The following is a 21151-nucleotide window of genomic DNA, read 5'->3' as shown; positions in this document are numbered from 1 at the left end:
TTGAGGAAATGCTTGATCTCATATTCTTGATACTCCCCCAGTTTTTCTTTCTGTCATTAGTTGCAGGCTGGTTGAGAATATGAAATGTTACTGTTTACAGTCAGAGATTATTGAACAGTGGGTGGGAGTGTGAATGGCAGGGGAGCGAGGGAAGGGGGCAGACTCTGCCTAACAATGGTAGCCGCATTGCCCAGTGTAGTGGCCGGGCTGAGTGACAAAGGGCGCTCAGCAGGGGAGTGGAGCCGAGTCTGTGCCAGCCCGAGTGCCTCTGGCTCAGGTGAATGTTGTGAGGGAGTGCGCAGGCGCAGCTCTGGCCCAGGTACGGGCTGCGAGAGGGGGTGGGGGAATCTCTCTCTCTCTCTCTCTCTGCCATTCACTCCTTCACGTTGCAGCCTCGGCCGAGCACCGGCTCCGGGATGGCGTTACTGGGCAAAGCAGGCGATTGGCAGGTAGGTGGTTTGGCAGCTATGGTCTGGGGGTGAGGGGTGGCCCCGTGGGGGGTGGGGGGAGGGGAGGGGAGGGGGCGGGACTGGATGGACACCCAGAGCCCATGGGACTTACACCAAATCCCCCCACCCACCCCCGTCCCGTTCCACGTTCCCAAGGAGGCCCACATTGTCCTGGGACACTCGCCCACTGGATGTGGCCCCTGGTGGTTTTGGGACTGGGAAGGGGGCGCCGAGCTGAGCTGGTGCCCAGGAGAGAGTTGTAGTTCCCTTCATCGGGTGGGGGTGGGGGGGCGGATTGGACAACATGTCCCAGAGGGCTGCCCCCCGCTCACCCCATCCCTCCATCCTCCCCAACCCCTAATCTGGCCCGCTCTACATCCCACACCCAGTAACAAGTGTTGTTAGAGCGAATCCTTCCACGGGACACCGGCAAGACAGTGTGCTGTAACTCAAGAGGGACCTGCATTTGTGTAGCGCCTCCTGCCAGCCCCTTCCCTCCACAGCTCAAGCCCAAACGTAGTTGGGAAATTCCATAATTGGCCTCGCTAGCCCCCTCCCCCACCCCCGTCCCTCCCTTACCCTCAAACTTCAGCAGCCCAGCTCCCGTGTGGAATAAAGGTAGGGACTGAGACACTAAAGGGACTCGCTCATCCCATCCTAGAAAGGGGGCCCAGCGTAAACGGGGGAAATCTCAAAAAGGCAGCAATCTAGAGGGTGCACCCTGTTCCTCACAGTGAGAGCCGCCGTTTATTTTCCGAGGTGTATTTATTAACGCGGTAACCCCGGGGACAAGTTATAAAGCAACAGAGATTCCTACACCACATAAACTCCAGCTTTCCAATGATCCACGCTGCATACCGCTCTGGATGCGAACACCAAACTGACACTGACTGGTGTCTGAAAATGCGATGATTTCTGAAATTGTACAGATGACACTCCCGATTAATAATGGAAGGGGATGAGCAGTGACCACTGCTTATCCTATGGGACGGGGGCATTGATTAATCGCCACAGATTTCAGAATCGTACACCAGCAAGGTTAGGAATCAGTGAGCGATTTGTTGATTTTTTTTGAAATAAATTGCCCTTATAGCAGGATGTGATCAGGTCGCCATTAAATCTTCTCACTTACAATTGCTTTTTAATTGATGAGGCTCGTGATCTCACAGTTTCATTTTAAAGTTCGAGTTCTGGTGTAAAGTACAAGTATGTTCACGCTGATAGAAAGTGGGCGGCTGAAAGACAAAACAATTGACAATAAACTTTCTGCCGTCCACACTCACACGGTATACAGGAGACACAGAAAACCCAGGGCCTATTTTTTTTTAAAAAACGTGATCAGACACCAACTTGATCAGGAAAACGCAGAACGTGTTGGATACACTCAGTAGCTGTACAGAGCTTCAAGCTACAACTACCGAGTTTCGCCAGCATTTTCTGCTTTTCTTTCAGATCTCCAGCATTCGCAGTATTTTGCTTCTTTTTATTTGATATTTATGTAGAGACACGGGCATCTTGGTTAAATAGCAATATTTGCAATGCCCGCTGTTTTTACATTTCCTATCGGCGGTGTTTTCGCTACCATGAGCCGGTGAGCAGGTAGAGACGCTGCTGTTTTTTTTAATTTATTGGACATTGTAGGAGGTGACCGTGATGCCGGGATTATTCGTTCACAAGGTCTGTCCGGGATGAAGACAGACCAGGTTTTGTTTTGATTACAGACTCCGAACGGGAGGCAGTACCGTGGCTGACTCCTCTAAACTGGACTCCAGCGAGAGGCGATTTTTAAAACTGTGCCTGAACCCTTTAAACTGGGCTCCAAGTGAAAAGCGATTTTTAAAAAATTGTACCTGATCTTTCTGAACTGGGTGATAAGCGATTTTTGTTTCGAACTGCTTGTTCGTTCGAAAGTAATGAGGGGGTAGCCAGCAAGTTTGTGTGGGGCTGAGATGATCAGAGTGCTGTCAATATCAGAGAAGTTCAGAGGTTCTAAAAGCACTTACCTCGAGTTGGAGATTTCTAAGAATCACAATTTCTGAATAGGTTTGGAACGAGGTGACAACGGCAGAATATTTCCACACCAACACCCCCCACTACCTCCCCCCACCGTGCCCAAGAGGCATCTTTTTAATAGCACACAGTGGTCAAAATAGAACAGTCCCCGACGTACCTGTTCCTTCTATACAGACACTGACGGTGTGATAAGACCAACTGCTATTCCCAGCTCGCTGGTTGCTGTGAAGTGTATCTAACCCCCTTCAAGGAACGATACAATCTCGTAAAAAAATTTACCAACTCCACACAAAGAATCCGAGAATTGTGGCAGTTTTAAAACAAAACGAGATATGACAAAAAAAAACGCGTCATTTTTTTCCTACCTGGACTGTCAGGAGAGCACCTGAGGATAATTATCGTTTGTGTATAATTTCGGGTAAATATATTTCACACTTACCCGCGGTCCAGCTGATAAGATTTTTTGGAGGTGAATTGTAGGTTAATTTGTTAAATTTTGTGTTTTTATATGGCGTTTAGTTAAGGTGTGGAGCTTATTCTACGAAATGTTAGAAAGAGACTGTCAACGTGGAGGTTAAAACAAATATACTGACTATGGAGAAAGTGAAGGACGGCGTAACCGATTGACTTGGTCTTTCCCCCCCATCCCCGCGTCGCTGTATGTTGTTATGGACTAGTCACAGATAAACGGGCTCAACAATGTCGGAGTATAGGACCAGGCCGTTCAGTCCTTCCAATCCCTTCTATCATCTGTGGCTGCTTTATCTAAGGGCACTCTGCCTGTCCCTTTTGATTCTGTCACTTTCAATATTCTGAATTTATTGACTATCCCCACCCTGAGGTGTGCGCGCTCCAGGTTTCCTCAAGGAAACAATTGGCCCCTATCTTCACCTACTGAGCTGTCTCGTACTCGGTTTAAGGTCATTCCCAGTTATTCTCGCTTCACCAACCCCTCAGCTCACTCACTATCCTGGAGGCAATCGGTGCAACCTGTCCCCGCAGCCATCAGCGGGTGGTCCTGCTTTCCTTTCTCAGGCTGAGCGGTCTCCCCGGGGTACAGTCCCCACATAGCTTCACTTCGGATCGTATTCCGATCCCACCTGAAGGAATTTCTCCTCTGACTGATTCGCGGAACCTCTCGGCTAACTGTCAGAGGTTTCGGTCCTGTAGAAGTGAACACACATAGAACAAACAAGGCCATATACACGTGGTCACAAAGAACACATAAACAAGGTCATATGGAACACACAGCCATGTGGAATGGATATACATGCGATCATATAGAACACACACAGCTACTGTATAGGCGGTAATATAGAATACACATACACAGCCATATGCAAAATATCCCCCTCCATGTGATATAAACACTATTGAAGAGCAGTAACAAGAAGGAACACCAACCCCCCATTCCCGTCCACATAATGAGGATGATTAATGACTCACAATAAAGCCCTCGCCAGCGCCATTTAGTAAACCCTGCACAGTCAACCCGCATACTGTAATCCCAACCATCGAGCTGTTTTGAGTTTGTTAAAGGGAATGCCACTTATTCCATCTGGAATGGGAAACACAGCCCAGGTTTAACTATCCCATTGAGTCCTGGAAACAAACATTCCGGACAGAGGACTGGTGTCGGTGACTGCAGTTCACTGGAATCGGTACAAAGGCAGAGGCTGAGGTGTGTGTGTGTGTCTGTGTGTATGTGTCTATGGGTGTAGATGTGTGCATATGTCTGTGTATATGTGCGTGTATATGTGTGCGTATATATATATATATATATCTGTATATGTGTTTATATGTGTGTGTGCGTGGGAGGGGAATGGGGCTGGAGCCACTGTCAGATGTCGTTGAAGCTCTCGAGGGGACCTCTAAATGTCCCGGCTCGCATCATTTCCCCACTTAGTTGGGAGGCCCGAGATCCTGGGCGGATGCTCATGCTATGGTGATATTGCCAATGAATTGGAGGTGCTGGTGTTGGACTGGGGTGTACAAAGTTAAAAATCACACAAGCACTACGTTATAGTCCTTCAGGTTTATTTGGAAGCTCTCGTTTTCGAGCGCATTGTGGATCCACAACCACCTGATGAAGGGGCAGCGAAAGTGCTTCCAAATAAACCTGGAGGACTGCGTGATTTGTAACATTGCCAGTGAAGTAGTGGAGACCGCGCTTTCATACACTGTCATTACACACAACCCATGGGGTTACCCAGGAGGTTCCAGCGTTCACTGAGAACGTCAGTTCCTGTGCTGACCCCCTCCCCTCCCCTCCCCCAGAGGAACAATGCAGCCTGTTCACACCTCACTTTGCAGTCTGCCCCACCAAAAATGCTAATAAACTGCGAGTTTCTGGCGATTAGTAAGTACAAAGGAAGAGAAGAGCCAGGGTCAGCTCATTTAAACATTTAGCAGCAGGTTTCACTGCTCTTTACATCAGGAAATGTCCTCCAGTTGCCGAACACGCCCGTGTCCCCGACCTGCCCGCCGTCCTCCGGGTTGGCCCTCTTTACTCCAGTGCAGCACAGTATGTGCATTACACACGTCAGTCCATTTAATACAGGACAATCCTTGCATAATTTACAAAGGTCTACATTACTGACAGCTTCATGAAGCTCAAAACTAATGCCGAGATTTGCCAGGTTTATACCAGGTGAATCAGTCATTTGGGCTTAATTCTGAGGTAGGGTCAGTCCACCCGATACATTAACTCAGATTTCTGTTCACAGATGCTGCCAGACTTGCGGAGCTTTACAACGATTTCTGTTTTTATTTCTGATTTACAGCGTCCACAATTCTTTCGGTTTTTATTTGAGCTTAATTATCCATTCGGGCACAGGGTCGAAAACCCTGGGAATGGGGGTGGGGCGGAGTCTCTACAGGACCAGGGGAGACAGCAACTTTTTCCACTGCTTGATGAATTGATACCAAAGTCCACAGGGCTGACTGGAGAATATTTTTAAAAATCCGTGTTCACATAGAGAGTGCTTTCCGAGTAAGCATGGGGTCATAGAGATGCACAGCACGGAAACAGACCCTTCGGTCCAACACATCCATGCCGACCAGATATCCTAACCTAATCTAGTCCCATTTGCCAGCACCCGGCCCATATCCCTCTAAACCCGTCCTATTCATATACCCATCCAGATGCCTTTTAAGTGTTGTAATTGTACCGGCCTCCACCACTTCCTTTGGCAGCTCATTCCTGAGCAGGCGTTGGGCTAGTAGTATTATCGCTGGACACAGCACTGTAAATAATCCAAATATTGTACGGTATTAAATGTACTGGCATGTATATCCTGTATTATAGAGGACTGTAAGCAAGGCACCCTGGTCCAAATCTCCTGGGTCCAAATCTCGCTGTAGTGGAAGTTGAATTCGATAATAACCTGGAAATAAGACCATAAGACATAGGAGTGGAAGTAAGGCCATTTGGCCCATTGAGTCCACTCCGCCATTCAATCATAAGAGTCTTATGATGACCAGGAAACCGATTGTGAGGAAACTCCTACTTGGTTCAATAAAGTCCTTTAGGACATTGCCCAGAAGGCAATTAAGAGAGAACCACAATGTATCTAGACTGCACCAAGGTAAGGTGATATGGAGGATGGGCAAGAAATGCAGATCTAACCAGTGATGCCCCTCATCCTATGAACGAATAAACGAAAATTTGGAAATCAAGATAGAAACAGTTGGGAAGGAGAATGGGAAACAGGTTGGGAGTTTTCCAGAAAAAAACCCCAGAAATTGCTGGAAAAGCTCAGCAAGTCTGGCAGCAAGAGAAATCACAATTGACGTTGCAGTCGAGGGACCCTTCCTCAGGACGGGAGGATTTGGAGAGGGAGAGGGAGAAGGTGTGTGAGGCTGCGGTGACAACGCAGTGGCTCGCTGAGACACAGAGGCAATGGCCATTCCGGGACAGGACTCCTTTATCTCCTTTACCCCAAATCAATTTAGTCCGATCATTCAAAATGAAACAAAGTGAATTCTGAATTTAAATCAACTGCGGGTGCTGAATTTTTTCAGCCATTCAATTCAGAACTTTTTATTTGCTGAACGGAAACATAACTGACAGTATAAGGTGACCCTTTTGTGTTTCACCGACGGCGGATTCTATAAAGAGGGCGGGTTTATAAATGATTGAGATATTTTAGTAAATTCAGACAGCCTGTCTCGGTAACGCGAAATCCGGGCCATCAGCGGTTCCGGCCGAGAACTGCCGCTGAAGTTCACCAGTCAGAGAGTACAGAGAATAGGAAACTGGCGCGGAGAGAGAGAGAGAGAGAACAGGGATACCGAGGAAGTCACAATGACGCCCCCACTCCCCTCCCCCGTCTCCCGGAATGTGACAGAGAGTAGGGGAAGGGGCGACCTGAGAATAGCTCAGACCCCCCTCCGTCCTCCTGGACAGCACACACGGCTGGACCCAATTGGTCGAGCTCATTGGCTAGATTGGACTGGGCCATTCCTATTCGGAGCCTGGTGTCCAGGCTAAATTGGGGGGAGTGGGTGGGTGCAGAGACCATCTAACTCTCCCTCCCACCGCCCCCCCTCCCCGCCCCAATACATTCCAAAATCAATTCCTCGGGGTAATGTGTGTAAAGCGCTTGGGAGCCTTCGGCAGCACCTGAGGGGTGAATCAAAGCAGGCTCGGCGGAGACTCCGACATTTCCACAAGAGTTTACTCACCAACGGAGATGGAAAAAAGGGTTTGCATTAAATTCCCAAACCCTACACCCTGCTCCTGAGCTAGTAGTGGGTGAGAGATTCTGGGAGCAAAGGGAGTGTTTTATTCCCAAAACAAAAAAACAGCCACATGCGAATGAAAACAGTGAGATTTAGAGCTGGATTATATCCAGGAGGGATCTTCTGTAACTTGTCCAACCCCGATCCTGAAGCTGCTCACGCCGGGAAACGTGCCTGAACACCGGCCCGGGGAGCCCGGATCCTCCTGAGTTTACAGACTGGTGCTGCACTGGGGGTGCAGGCTTTGGAAGGACAGCGTGGCCGTGTGCTACCTTTTCTGTGACAGACGCAGCAGCTCCCCAAACCTCTCTCCAGCATGTGTGGAAGGGTGTGGGTGTGACTAGCCCTTGAGGTAGACAGGTTAAGTGTACAGGCCATGCTAAATTGCCCGTAGTGTCTAGGGATGTGCAGGCTAGGCGGATTGGCCATGGGAACACAGGGTTACAGGGATAGGGTGGGGGTGCGTGGGTGCGAGTAGAATGCTCCTGGGAGGGTCAGTGTGGACGCGATGGGCCGAATAGCCTGATTCCACCCTGTTGGGATTCTATGATTCGAGGTAGATTGCGTGTCCATGACGTGAGGAGTGAATCCCCACCCCTTGGGCGGAACCTGGGCTCAGGTTCCGCCTGGAGAGGGAACATCCTCATTGGCAGCAGCTCAGAGAGGGATCTCCGAGAGAGAGAGCGGGAGGCTTCAGTCAGCACTAGACCTTCCGCTGCAGCGTACTTCACTCCGGGCAAGGGGAACATGTTGTGGAAATTAGCTGACAATGTCAAATACGAGGAAGATTGTGAGGTGAGAGGGAGCTCTGTACACTGGGGCAATGGGCCGGGGAGGGAGGTGTTGGTGGAGACTCGACCTGTCCTATTTTTCTCCAGCAGACTGTACTGAAGTTGTTTCTGGCGAGCAGTGTTTGTCACTGTGTCAGAGTTGGGCTCTTGATTAATAATTTCCAATCGCTTGCTCCAAACTTCACTCGCGTTGCTCCCCAGTGTCGGTGATTTGAAGACATTCAAAGTGGGAATCTTCAGGCCCAATATCCCGGGACTTTATTCCCGCCTCCCTCCCCCGGTCCTCAGGCTGTGCCTTTACTTTAGCAACTCTTTGTCAATTACAATTGTGTGTGTGTGTGCGATCTCAATGCAATTTCAGGTGTGGGGGAGGACTCCTGTTCTTGGTGGAGAACTTTTCGGGTAACAAGCTTGGAGCTGGGCATGACAGGGTGTTGGAGGGGGAGGGGGTAAGCTTCCAGACTGCCTGTTACTCCCACCCCTCCCGTTCCTTCTTCAAGTCCCCCACCTCCCCACACTCCGGCCCCAGTGAAAGGGACAGGGAGACACTCCCGACTAGAGCATCCAGTTTGACTGGTTTGTGGTGGATCGGTGTACAGTAGCGAGTGTCTGACAGAGCGAAACAAGGGGGTGGGGGCGGGGGGAGCAGTGTTCACGTGAGTTAAATGCCCCTTTCAGACTCAGGGCAGGACTCCCCCCCCCCCCACCCCCTCCCCCCACACTCACAAACCTCTTCCCCAAACCTACTCGCCTCCGCCCTCTGTGCAGCTTTTGTCCTCTGGTCAGGACTAACCCAGGGGTATTTCTGAGTGGGCGGAGGGTGGAATATTCTGCGTGTCCACATTATTCCCCCCCCTCCACCCCGAGTCTTCCGCTGGGTTTATTTTCTGTAGATAGGGAGCGGGTGGTCAGCGGTTTGGTTTGTCAGTCTTCCTGCCTCTCCCCATTCACTTCCAGAGCACCATAACCGGACGGAGAGTTTCTCTAAGTCCCCCCACCCCACCCCGTCCCCTCTCTCGGCGTGTCCTGTCCTGCCCACATTCCCTCAGCAATCCCATCCATTGACTCATATTCGGCAGCGCCAAGTTCTCATGAGCTGGGTTACCTGTGTTCAGGTCTCCCATAGCCCGGGAATAGGGAGACTGTCTGCCGATGCCCACTCTCCTCCCGCGGAGCGGTTTCATTCACCGCTGTTCGTTTCCGAGAGAGAAATTGAGATCTTTCACGATCAAAATTCTGTTCGAAATTGTTCTCCATTTCCTTGAAATGTTGATTTAAAACATATATACTGTATATAAACAAATATAAAATGCATATAAGCACATAGCACACACTATATATAAGCACGTTTAACCACATACACACATATGGCAAATATACATCAAGCATATATACTATATCTACACATATACAATGTATACACACATATTATATGTTGTAAACCAATATTTCCAGGAGATTGAGAACGGTTTCGAACCCAGTTGTAAACACCGGGTCAATCATGATTGTTCCGTTTCATTTCGATCCAACATCTGACTGCTTTAGTAAGATCAGACGTCCCTTTAGTGAAAGTAAAAAGCGACCAACAAGATCCCCCCCCGCATCATTTCGAATTTTCTTTTAACTGGATCGGCGATTGAAAGGGAACTGCTGAGATTTTCAGAGGGTATTGTGTTGGGAGTCTCATTCTCCCAGTTAAAGTACATTTCTGAACCGTGGATAACCGTGGATAACCGTGAAACATCGATACTAATGTTGGGATTGGTGCGGATAGGAGTGTGGTTGGGACTTGTCCAGTGGGATGTCTGTGATGCTGTCAGAAAGAGCTGCAGGTTTACGGATGCATAATTAATCGCACGTTGTCAAAGAAATCTTAGTCAGAGAGATGTACAGCACGGAAACAGACCCTTCGGGCCAACCCGCCCATGCCGACCAGGCATCCTCACTTAATCTAGACCCAAAAGCCAGCACTTGGCCCATATCCTTCTAAACTCTTTCTATTCATATACCCATCTAGACGCCTTTTAAATGCTATAATTGTACCAGCCTCCACCACATCCTCTGGCAGCTCATTCCATACACATACCACTCTCTGTGTGGAAAAAGTTGCCCCATAGGTCACTTTTATATCGCTCCCCTCTCACCCTAAACCTATGCCCTCTAGTTCTGGACTCTCCCACCCAGGGAGAAGACCATGTCTGTTCACCCTATCCAGATTTCCAACACCTGCAGTTCTTTGGTCTTTTATTTTTGGAAATAATCAATACAGGAAGCCAACTCGCCTGAAGAAATTACTTCCTTTTAATTTTTTCCCTCACGCCTTAAATGTATGCCCCTAGTTTTGGACTCCGAATCCTGGGGGAAAAAAGATCCTGACTATTCACCCTAGCCTTGCCGCTCATGATTTTATTAAACTCCCCTCAACCTCCAACGTTCCAGGGAAAACAGCCCTAGCCTATTCATCCCCTCTCTATAGCTCAAACCCTTCTACCCTGGCAACATTCTTGTAAATCTTGTTTTGTGTTTAGTAAGGCTTATGCCCGAAACGTCGAATTTCCTGCTCCTTGGATGCTGCCTGACCTGCTGCGCTTTTCCAGCAACACATTTTCAGCTCTGATCTCCAGCATCTGCAGTCCTCACTTTCTCCTTGTGTTTACTATGACCAGCTTATGACTAAAGTGTACCATTCACACAATATCAGAGTGGTCAGAGAGTTCAATGAGTTAAAACTGGAGTGTTAACTTTTTAAATGTTTAACAAGTGTAGCGGATGGCGGGGAGAATGACAAATATTTTCTCGCACAGATGGGGTTATAATCACTGAGAGGCTTTTGCACTCAGTGCTGGAGTTTTGGATTAAAATGTGTTTTTAAAAAAATTGATACAAAAATAGAAATAGCTGGAGAAACTCAGCAGGTCTGCAGAGACAATGCAGTGTTCATGTTCCAGGATGGGTCACTGGACCCGAAACGTTAATTCTGTGTTCTGTCTCTGAGAGTTCCTGAGAGTTTCTCCGGCAAGTTCTGTTTTTGATTTCCGACAGTTTTGTGTGTGTGTGTGTATTTTTTTAATTGTTGATTTTGAGCAATGGCTGAACTGTCTCTGTGTGTCTGTTGCAGGACCGACACGATGGGACCAGCAATGGCACTCCCAGACTCCCCCAGCTTGGGGCAGTTACCCAGCACCTATACTCGGCACCCCCTCTGTCTCATACGCCGAGTTCCGAGTTCCAGCCGCCTTACTTCCCCCCTCCCTACCAGCCGGTGGCTTACAGTCAATCCTCGGACCACTACTCCCACCTGAGCGACCCTTACTCTCTCAACCTCCTGCACCAGCACCAGCAGCACCAGCAGCAACCCGCCTCAGGCTGGCAGGGCCGACAGCACTCAGAGAGTGGCCTCTCCCAGCACCAGCGGGCCGGCCTTGCTGCACACCTCTCAGCGTTGGAACCCAGGAGGGAGATCCGGCGCCCGGACATCCTTATCCCCGGCTCACATCACATGGACGCAAGCCTGGCGGAGAACCTGAATATCCACGAGGTGGTACACAGTATGGAGGAAGTGCAGGTACGGCCTTAATGAGAGTTATCAATCTCCCAACAAAAGCAACTCAATAATGCATTTCCAATTATGCCCAACTCATTCAGTGCAGACTAACCTTTAATTGTTTAATATTGGCTAGTGGGATTGAAGACAGTTCCGGCTTAGCCTGAAATAGTTTCTGTATTGTAGGATAACACGTATACATACAGAAAGAACTAGGGGATGCTGTAAATTAGAGACAAAAACAGAAATTGCGGGACAAGGTCAGCAGGAGTTCCAAGGAAGGGTCACTAGATCCCCCCCACCCCCCTCCCCCCACAGATGCTGCCAGACCGGCTGAACTTTTCCAGCAATCTCAGTTTTTGTTTCTGATTGGAAAAAGTGAGGACTGCAGATGCTGGAGATCAGAGCTGAAAATTTGTTGCTGGAAAAGCGCAGCAGGTCAGGCAGCATCCAAGGAACAGGAAATTCGACGTTTCGGGCATAAGTCCTTCCTGAAGATTCCTGAAGAAGGGCTCATGCCTGAAACGTCGACTCTCCTGTTCCTTGGATGCTGCCTGACCTGCTGCGCTTTTCCAGCAACAAATTTTCAGTTTTTGTTTCTGATTTCCAACATTCTCTCAGTTTTTCTTTAATTGGCCATGAGGGGGGTGGGGAGGGGGGGTGGTGAAGACAAGACAGGACAGGCTCAGCCGGAAATATATTCAATATTGAAATAAATCCTCGGCGTAACACACCACAAGAAATGATAACAGCAACAGGCCCCAACAGAAACAGAGACTGCTGGAAAAGCTCAGCGGGACAGGCAGCATCTGTGGAGAGAAAGCAGAGTTAACGTTTCGGGTCCAGTGACCCCCCTTCCTCAGAAGCCAGGCTGCCGTCCAGACCTGCTGCGCTTTTCCAGCAATCCCTGCTTTTGATTTAGAGCGTCCGCAGTTCTTCTGGTTTTCCGATAGGATTCCGCTGCCTGCCCCTCTCGCCTATTCCCTTCAGTAGGATCATGGCTGGGTTTTTTTTTAAATAACGCCGAGCTGATTTATTTGATTTTGACCGGGAAGGTTCGCACTTTGTTCGCTCCCTTCAAGGTGATGAACAGCAAAATCCAATCGCTATAGTTCCACTTTCTTGCTCTTGCTTTGATTTTCCTCCCCGACTGATCAAGACTTTATCAACCTCTGCCTTAAATATAAATCTTGCATGTCATATCAGTGTGGGCTCCTTCACAAAGACGAGTGAATCGCTTACAGCACTTTGGGGTGGCGCGGTGCCTCATTGCTGCCCCACAGTGTCAGGGACCCAGGGTCGGTTCCACCCTAGGGCGACAGTCGGTGTAGGGTTTGCACATTCTCCCCATGTCTACGTGGGTTTCCTCCGGGTGCTCCGATTTCCTCCCACAGTCCAAGGATGTGCAGCTCAGGTGAATTGGCCATGCTAAATTGCCCGTAGAGTTCAGGGATGTGTCGGTTAGGTGGATTAGTCAGGGAAATGTAGAGTATTAGGGTAGGGGAATGGGTCTGGGTGGGTTTCTCTTCAGGTGGGTCAGTGTGGTCTTGTTGGGCCGAAGGGCCTATTTCCGCACTGTAGGGATTCAGAATGACAGAGCCTGGCTGCTCCCTAATACAGCTTCCCATGGATGCACAGAGATCAATGATCCCGTGTCAAGGGGAGATCTGCACCGGAACCCTCTCAATAATCCCCCCACCCCACCAAGCTGTTAACTCATATAACTTGAAATCAAAATCCCTTCTTGCGCGATTTCTGTAAATGCCAGGTCAGAAACTTTATTAATGATGAGAGCCAGTTTCTTGCTGGGACGGTTGCCACTAACAGTGTGTATTTAAGTGGCTATAGGTGACTGACTTAAAAAATGTTACGTTACACAGAACAGAATCTTGGTGCCCCATTATAGGTCTTTCCCTGGAAATATGCTTCGGATTTTACAATTCTCTGTGTTTGGACTGCATGGTTGGGTCTTTTGGTAGCGGCCCTGTTGTAAGGGGTGGTGGGGGAGAGATGCTGGGGTAATTGTACACAGGATGTACAAGAGGGAGTTGTTAACAAGCAAAGCTGGAGCTCTAGCCATTCAATGAGAGAGGGCCACCACTCAACAAAGCAGCCCTTTAATGTGGGAGGTCCTCAGACAGGGATGGTGTGTGTGTGACAGAGAGGTGGGTGCCCACCAGTTCCTGAAATTGTGAAGTACTGGGCAGGTTTGCACCTCCTTCACAGGGGGGAGTCAACCCAGAACCACACTCCTGGGGTCAAAAGTAGCTTCGAAGCTATCTTTAATTTCCACGTCTTCTATTTTTATATAAAAAAGATCGTGCGAAGTCACTCAGTTATACTGATTTTTTTATGAAGTAGAAAAATCACTTTAATATATTAGCTGCCTTTCATTTTGTTTCTATTTCGAACAAGCTTTCACTGCTCCATTTAGGAGATTTGGAAGTTGGTTTTTCCACTGGGCTGGTGTTAATGTGGCAGACAATGGCCGAGGTTGTCAGTTCCCAGGGCTGCGCACTCTGTTGTTTCAGTCAGTCAGCTTAAGGCCATGCTTCTGTGTCTATTGACGTTACTTCAACGTAGCTTTCTCTCTTCCTTGCAGCCTCAGGAGGAGCCCAGCTTGCTTCTACAGGACCATGGTGTTATTAAGAAAGGTGAGTGTCTGTCCAGCTTTGCTCCAGGGACACTAGCAATGCTCACGACTCAGCTTCAGTGTCAAATGTCTATTCTGAGCGATGTTAGACTCAAAGAGGGAAAAGCTGTATATCTGAGTTGCATGGATAAATGTTCGCCTTTCCATGAACCAGGACATCACTGAACCATGACACTGGGGGAAAGATTTATCTGTGCTCTGAGATTCCTGCTCTGGAAATGATATACTTGCCACCCTAACTACTCTGGCCTGGATCCTGGTCAGCCTGGTGGAGTCTAATCTCCTCCACCTAGTGTGACCCTCACTCCATCAGGGCCTTTGTTTTTATTCACTCCTGGCATGTGGGCATCCCTGGCTGGGCCAGCATTTACTACCCATCTCTAGTTGCCTTGGAGAAGGTGAGAGTTGAGCTGCCTGCCTAGTGTTCAAAGCTTGTTCTGTGAAAGAGGGAGAAAGAGTTGCCACCCAGAAAGGGGAATAATCCACTCTCAGGACCCTCGCTCCATCTTCTCCAATTGGTTGTCATCACTAGAAATCACTACCATTGTCAGAAGTTTTGCAGAGATAAGAGAGTTTGTGGAGGGATGGATCCTCATCAGAATGGTCTGCTCTCTTCTTTCTCCCTAACTGACGGATGAGGGGTTAACTTGGAGTCTGAGTTTGAATAAGTGATGGTTAACTCTGTTGGACTCTGGGTTTGGATTGGTGATGGTTGACTCTGTTGGACTCTGGGTTTGAGGAGGTGATGGTTAACTCTGTTGGAGTCTGGGTTTGGATTGGTGATGGTTGACTCTGTTGGACTCTGGGTTTGGGGAGGTGATGGTTAACTTTATTGGTGATGTTTAATCTGTTGGACTCTAGCTTTGGGGAGATGATGTTTGCTCTGTTGGACTCTGGCTTTGGGAGGTGATGGTTAACTCATTTGAGTTTGTTTGAGTCCAACATGGAGTTTTTGCTTGGTGAAATGTATCTTGTTCTATGTGAAACTGGTGGGAATCCCAATCCCATGTCACCTCCTCCTACACATATACACCTGGGCTGTAAATGTTGCCAATCCTTTTGGATTGTCCAGGAACCTCCAGAAATTGAAATTCATTGTCCAGGAAACAGCAAGAGCAAAGCTAATGACAAACACGGTGAGAATGTTTCTAAAGAATAACGTGCTTTTTTTTGGTGATATAAATATTGGTCACATAGCACAAAGACTGGACAATATTTCAGTGTCAGTCATTGGGACTCCTCACTTTTTCATTGGTTATTCAGTGCAAGGAGTGACCAATGGCAGGTTTGTGGCAAAACCTCCAGAAAGGGATCAAACCGGAATTAGCAACTGAACTTGCTTGAGTTGAGGGTTAGGGATTGGTCTCACTCATAGAATTCCTTGTCTCATTGGCATGACCAAGATAGATTGTGGGTTGAATGATTTGTTCTCTGTGCATTTACTGTAATTTCCCTGACTTGCTGAACTCTGGCCAGAGAATGGTTGTTAGATAGAATTGACGACGTGGTTCTCCCCGCCTGCAACAGGAGACTGTTTACAATTGTAACCAATGTCCATTTATACAGTAGTTTATTTTTGCTGCAAGGAACTGTGAATATAATCGCATTTAACTGAAGGGGTGAACTTCAGCTACATTGGAGAAAGTGAATGTTGGTGATTGGTTTGCTGACATGGACCTCCCTCAGTATCATGACTGTGTCTAAAACAGAAATCAAAATCTCCCAACATTACCACTGCCATTGGAGATCCTCTGCTGGAGATCCAGCCACCCTCTAGTGGATTACCTTCCAGTTCCCATTGCCTCCTTAGCAGAATACTCTTGGTCACCCCATATTGCAGTCCAATACCAACTGCGCTCTACTGCAGTGGAGTCAAAGACCATATATATCAGACAACCAGCACTTCTAGTGTACTTTGTCACTGATGTAAAACTTAAATGATTGCACTTAAATGTTAGCATTTCAATAAATAAGGCACAGTCATGTAAGATCGGGATCTCAGGACTCCAAAATTGTTTTATTGGTGATAGTGGTCACATGGGGGTGAGTGCCCTACTATCCATTGCCTTTCAGCCACTCTCATTAGATGGCAGATTTTGGGTGTGATGATTTCCTTAGTAAAGCAGCCCACTCACATATGCAGAATGGGTTAACAACTTACGCAAAAATGGCAATCAGCCTTTGGCTATGGTGGGGGTGTGTGAGTGAAAAAAACTCGCTGGCTGGAAGCAGGGTGTACAATTCTGAGTGTTTCTCCACATTCTTCCATTTATAACTTTGTCTCATTAACTGTTAGAGTGCTTTGAAAATAAAAATTAAAGGCAATTGAAGCTTGGGTCAGTGTTGTCTATTCTTTTAGCCCTTGGTGAATCTATGCTGCACTCTCTCGTGGCTAATATAATTCCTGTGGTGCAGTGCTCAGAACCCAACATTCCAGATGGGATTGAAACAGAGCTCCGTCCAGCTGAAACATCACTTCAGCAAGGGGAAGAGTTGATTTTGGGGTGAAGTTGCAGGTTATTTTGATGCTGCTGGAGAAATTAACAGTTTTGACAGAGGAAAGCAGGACCCACCGTTTCTTTGTGGTTCAGTCAGCCATAGTCCGAACCAGTTGTGTCTGAGAGACACAATGTTTGTACTCAGCTGTCAGGGATGACAATGATCCTGAGTTTACAGCAAGGTGGAGTCCTTCAGCCCACCACACCTCGATATAGTAACAATATGTTCCATCCTCCTCCCACTCTTCCAAGAATCATATCATGTTCTGGGAAATTTTTGAATGCTTTCTCATTTTGATTGATACTAAGATAGTTATAAGCTGAATAAGACTTTAAGAAATAGCAACAAGATTAGGCCATTCAGCCCCTCAAGCCTGCTCTACCATTCAGCAGGCTCATGGTTGATCTGACATTCCTCACATTCACTTTTCTACCCCTTCCTAGTCGAATTGTAGAATCCCTACAGTGTGGAAGCAGGCCATTTGGCTCACTGAGTTTACACCAATCCTCCAAAGAGCATCTGACCCAGACCCAACCCCCTACCCTATCCCCTGTAACCCCTGTAACGCCACATGGGTTACCACTGAACTGCACATCTTTGGACTGTGGGAGGAAACCAGAGGCCCAGAGGAAACCCATGCAGACACAGTGAGAGCTTGCAATCACCCGAGGGTGGAAGCAAACCCGAGTCCCTGGTGCTATGAGGCAGCAATGCTAATCACTGAACCACGTGATACCTCTACTGATGCAGAATCCTATCTCTGTCACCCTGAAATATACATTTTACATAGACTCTGCCTCGACAGCTCTCCAAAGTCTCCCAACCCTCTGAGAGAAGAACTTCCTCCTTATCTCAGTCTTAAACTAGTGTCCTTTTAGTCTGAGACTATGTCGTCTGGTCCTAGACCCCCCGATGAGGGGAGACATCCTCTCAGCACTTAACCTGTCAAGCCCTTTAAGAATCCAAATGTTTCAATGTGATCGACTCTGAATGTACCCATTACTGTAACACTAGCTGCAACATGATGCTACCACTGTGTGGGTATTTGGGAATCTGAAACGAATGGTCCTCCCTCTTTAACTGGTCCCACGCATGGTGATCTGTTGTGATTTATAATCTATTGTTGGCTGTACTAGACCTGCCTGGTGAATTCCCTTTTGCTTCTTGTGGTGTTGACTTGAAAGTTGACCACTGCAATCTGAGGCTGGCTGCTCTCATTTCCATCTATATATGTTGTGCAACTTTCTCTCTCAGCTTTTCAATTGGGCATTTAATGGGTTTGTAATATGGGTAAAGTTTTCCTTCACTGTAGACAATGGAAGCAGCTCTAAGCGGTTTTTGTATCTGGTTGGAGATTGCATTGCAGCATCTGGATCAGATTAATGTCACAAAACTAATGTTGGAACTTGGAGTGGTTTACTGCTCAGCACACCCCAGAGCAGCTCTGTACCAGACTTGCTCTTTCTGGGTGGTGAGGGTGTTTTCTGGGGAGTCCTGGAACCTGTCAGAATGCATCACACTTCACTCAGATTAGCTTGTTCTCATCTCAAGTTGGTGCATTTAAGGGTGGCATAGAGGTTAGCACTGCTGCCTCACACTACAATGGACCTGGGTTTGATTCCAGCCTTAGGTGACTGTCTGTGTGGATCTTGCACATTCTCCCTGTGAGGGTTTCTTGCATGTGCCCTGGTTTCCTCCCACAGTCAAAGATGTGCAGGTTAGGTGAATTGGCCATGCTAAATGCAGGCTAATGGAGTTAGGATGGGGGCTTGCTCTTTGCAAGATCTGTGCAGAGCCAATTGGCTGAATGGCCTCTTTCTGCACTGTATGTATGGTGTCTATGACGATCACTGTTTAAGCATGCTTTTTTACAACAGTTGATTCACGAATTAATCACAAAGGTTGTGTTTGTGTGTGTAACAGGGTATAAGTTGAGTTCAATTCCTATTTTAGAGAGCACTTTTAATCTTGAAGCATCCTGAAACCTTTATGGAGGAAGCCAATAATTGCAAATGAATAATTGCATGATTGGCTACTAGGATTTGGGTGAAGACAATTGGATCTTTCCAAGACTGCCAATGATAGATTTTGTTAGATAAAAATGGCAAGTGATATGGACCAATGATGGATACATAGAGCTGAGTTGCAGATCAATTCTGGTCTAGTTGAATGGGAAAATGTATTGACAGGTTGTGTGTTTCTGTGTTCAGTTCCTTACTATTGCCTGTGGAAGCCCTTGATCTGACAGGTGAGCTCCTGCAGGAGTTCAGTAAATGATGATATTTGTGATGAGCCCACACATTCCATGTTTGGTGGGTTCCTAATGCCATGATCTTTACCCGATGCTGGAAACTTGACCACATAATCTTGATTGAAATGTCAGAGCAATAGAAGAGGAGACGGTGTTGCAATGGTAAAGTCACTGGACTCATAATCTACGGTATGTGTTCAAATCCCAACACAGATGCTGAAGCTTAAATGCAATTATTTTTTTAAAAAATCGATAATTTTAAAGTTCAACTCATTAATGATGACTAGGGAATAATGGTGATTGTTGTAATACCCATTTGGGTCAATTTTCTTTATCAAAGAAAAGACATCCTTGCCATAAAAGGAGTGCAGCAAAGGTTCATCAGACTGCTTCTGCGATGAGGAGGAAATGGTTCAACCGGGTCTGGATTCTATGGAGTTTAGAAGAATGGGAATGGGATCTGATTGAAACTTATAACATTGTGACAGGAGTGGACAGACTGGATGCAGGGAGGATGATGCTCCCCATTATCTGGGGATTCAGAACACGCGGTTGCAGATTTGGGATGCACAATACATTATTTCAAATGAAGTGAGGAGAAATGTCTTCACTCAGAGTGGTGACAGTGTGGAATTATCGACCACAGCAGGTTGTGGAAGCCACAGCAACATAGATAGATTTTGAGACATTAAAGTGTCAAAGGGTATGGGGAGAAAATGGGAGATAGATGATCAGCCATGATCATACTGAAAGTTAGAGCACATGGTGGGCTGAAAGACCTACGTGTGTTTTTGTTTTATGTATTAACACATGGCCAGAGCTGATGTTTTTCAACAGAGACATGAAACCAAGGTCCAGTTTGTCCTGTCAGATGAACAGAATATATCACATCTTGGTGACAAAAAACAAAATTGCTGGGAAAGCTCAGCATCTGTGGACAGCTAGCTAATGTGGTGTTCCTGTGTGCTACCAACTGCAGTGGAATAGTCTGCCACATGTGTTCAAGCCTCAACATGAAGTGTGACCATTTGAGCAAAACATCATGCCCCATAAACAGCAACGTCCATTTTTCAACAAAGCTGGAAAGCGTCATTAGTTTCAAAGGGAATAATAGTGTTTTGGGGTATCACAGTTCTATGTATGAGTGTGTGGTATTGGTGTTTTGCGTGTATTATGTGTGTTATGTATCTCTATTTTGGTGTGTATTTGTACGTGTATGCGTTTAGTGGGTGAACTTTGCACCCTTTTCTCACACAATGTGAGTCTGCGCTAGGAAATGGAGGAGTAATTACGGCTCTCATGTCATTGTGAGGAGATCTTTTGCTCCATTGAGTCTGTCTGTTGATGCCTTATTCTCATTTCAAATTGTGTGCTGTCTGCTGTTTAACTTCTGGCATATTTACTCTCTCACTCTCCTCCACAGTCACCATTCTCTCTCTCTCTCTCTGGAATTCTTAGTCTGAATCTGGCCAGTCTGTTATTGATAGCAACTTTCAATGTCTTAACCTATCCCTTTGTCTAAGCTCTTGCTCAAACTAAGCAGGTTGATCCAGGATCAGAGAGGATACCATGGTCATCCAAAGCTTTGATCCTGGGATCAGTGAAGGAAGCCAAATGGAGGTGATTCCAAATGTACACAATGGTCTCAATACCTCCTACTTTCTGTTCGATAACAAGAAGTAGGAATTATTTAAGAACATTGGAAGGAGAGAAAGCCCCCTCCCCCTCCCCCCAATTCTCATAGAATAACAAAGCACCCTAGAATAAAATGTTCATGGTGGTGTTTGCAAACTTGAAATAGGTGGAGTGATCTGTTTTGGGCTTTCCTCATCCACTGACAGTTAATGGAAGGTTGTTGTACTGTGAAAACAAGGCTCAGGGCTATCAACATTAAGATATAATGTAGAGGTGCCGGTGTTGGACTGAGGTGGATAAAGTTAAAAATCACACAACACCAGGTTATAGTTCAACAGGTTTATTTGGAAGTATTAGTTGGGAGCAGGTGGCATGGTAGCACAGTGGTTAGCACTGCTGCCTCACAGCGCTAGAGACCCAGGTTCAATTCCCACCTCAGGTAACTGATTGTGTGGAGTTTGCATATTCTCTCCATGTCTGCGTGGGTTTCCTCCGGGTGCTCCGGTTTCCTCCCACAGTCCAAAAATGTGCAGGTTAGGTGAATTGGCTATGCTAAATTGTCCATAGTGTTAG

General features: G+C 47.1%; 1 protein-coding gene across 2 annotated transcripts in view; it reads left to right on the top strand.

Annotated features, from left to right (window-relative positions):
• The first annotated feature begins 384 nt into the window (after nucleotides 1–384).
• The window catches only part of tfap2c (transcription factor AP-2 gamma (activating enhancer binding protein 2 gamma)), a 61662-nt gene continuing 40895 nt past the window's right edge, over nucleotides 385–21151 (top strand). Inside the window, exons 1-3 of one of the 2 annotated variants that reach the window (XM_060836233.1) lie at nucleotides 385–449; nucleotides 11115–11561; nucleotides 14143–14194. In XM_060836233.1, the coding sequence (XP_060692216.1) occupies nucleotides 417–449; nucleotides 11115–11561; nucleotides 14143–14194 (532 nt within the window). In that variant the 5' untranslated portion in view covers nucleotides 385–416. Of the gene's footprint in view, nucleotides 450–7843; nucleotides 8001–11114; nucleotides 11562–14142; nucleotides 14195–21151 lie in introns of those variants that run through there. The other variant, XM_060836232.1, reaches the window with a different exon arrangement.

This window comes from Hemiscyllium ocellatum, chromosome 15 (genome assembly GCF_020745735.1).
Source record: "Hemiscyllium ocellatum isolate sHemOce1 chromosome 15, sHemOce1.pat.X.cur, whole genome shotgun sequence".
Classification (NCBI taxonomy): Eukaryota; Metazoa; Chordata; class Chondrichthyes; order Orectolobiformes; family Hemiscylliidae; genus Hemiscyllium; species Hemiscyllium ocellatum.
This window is presented reverse-complemented; position numbering and strand designations above follow the sequence as displayed.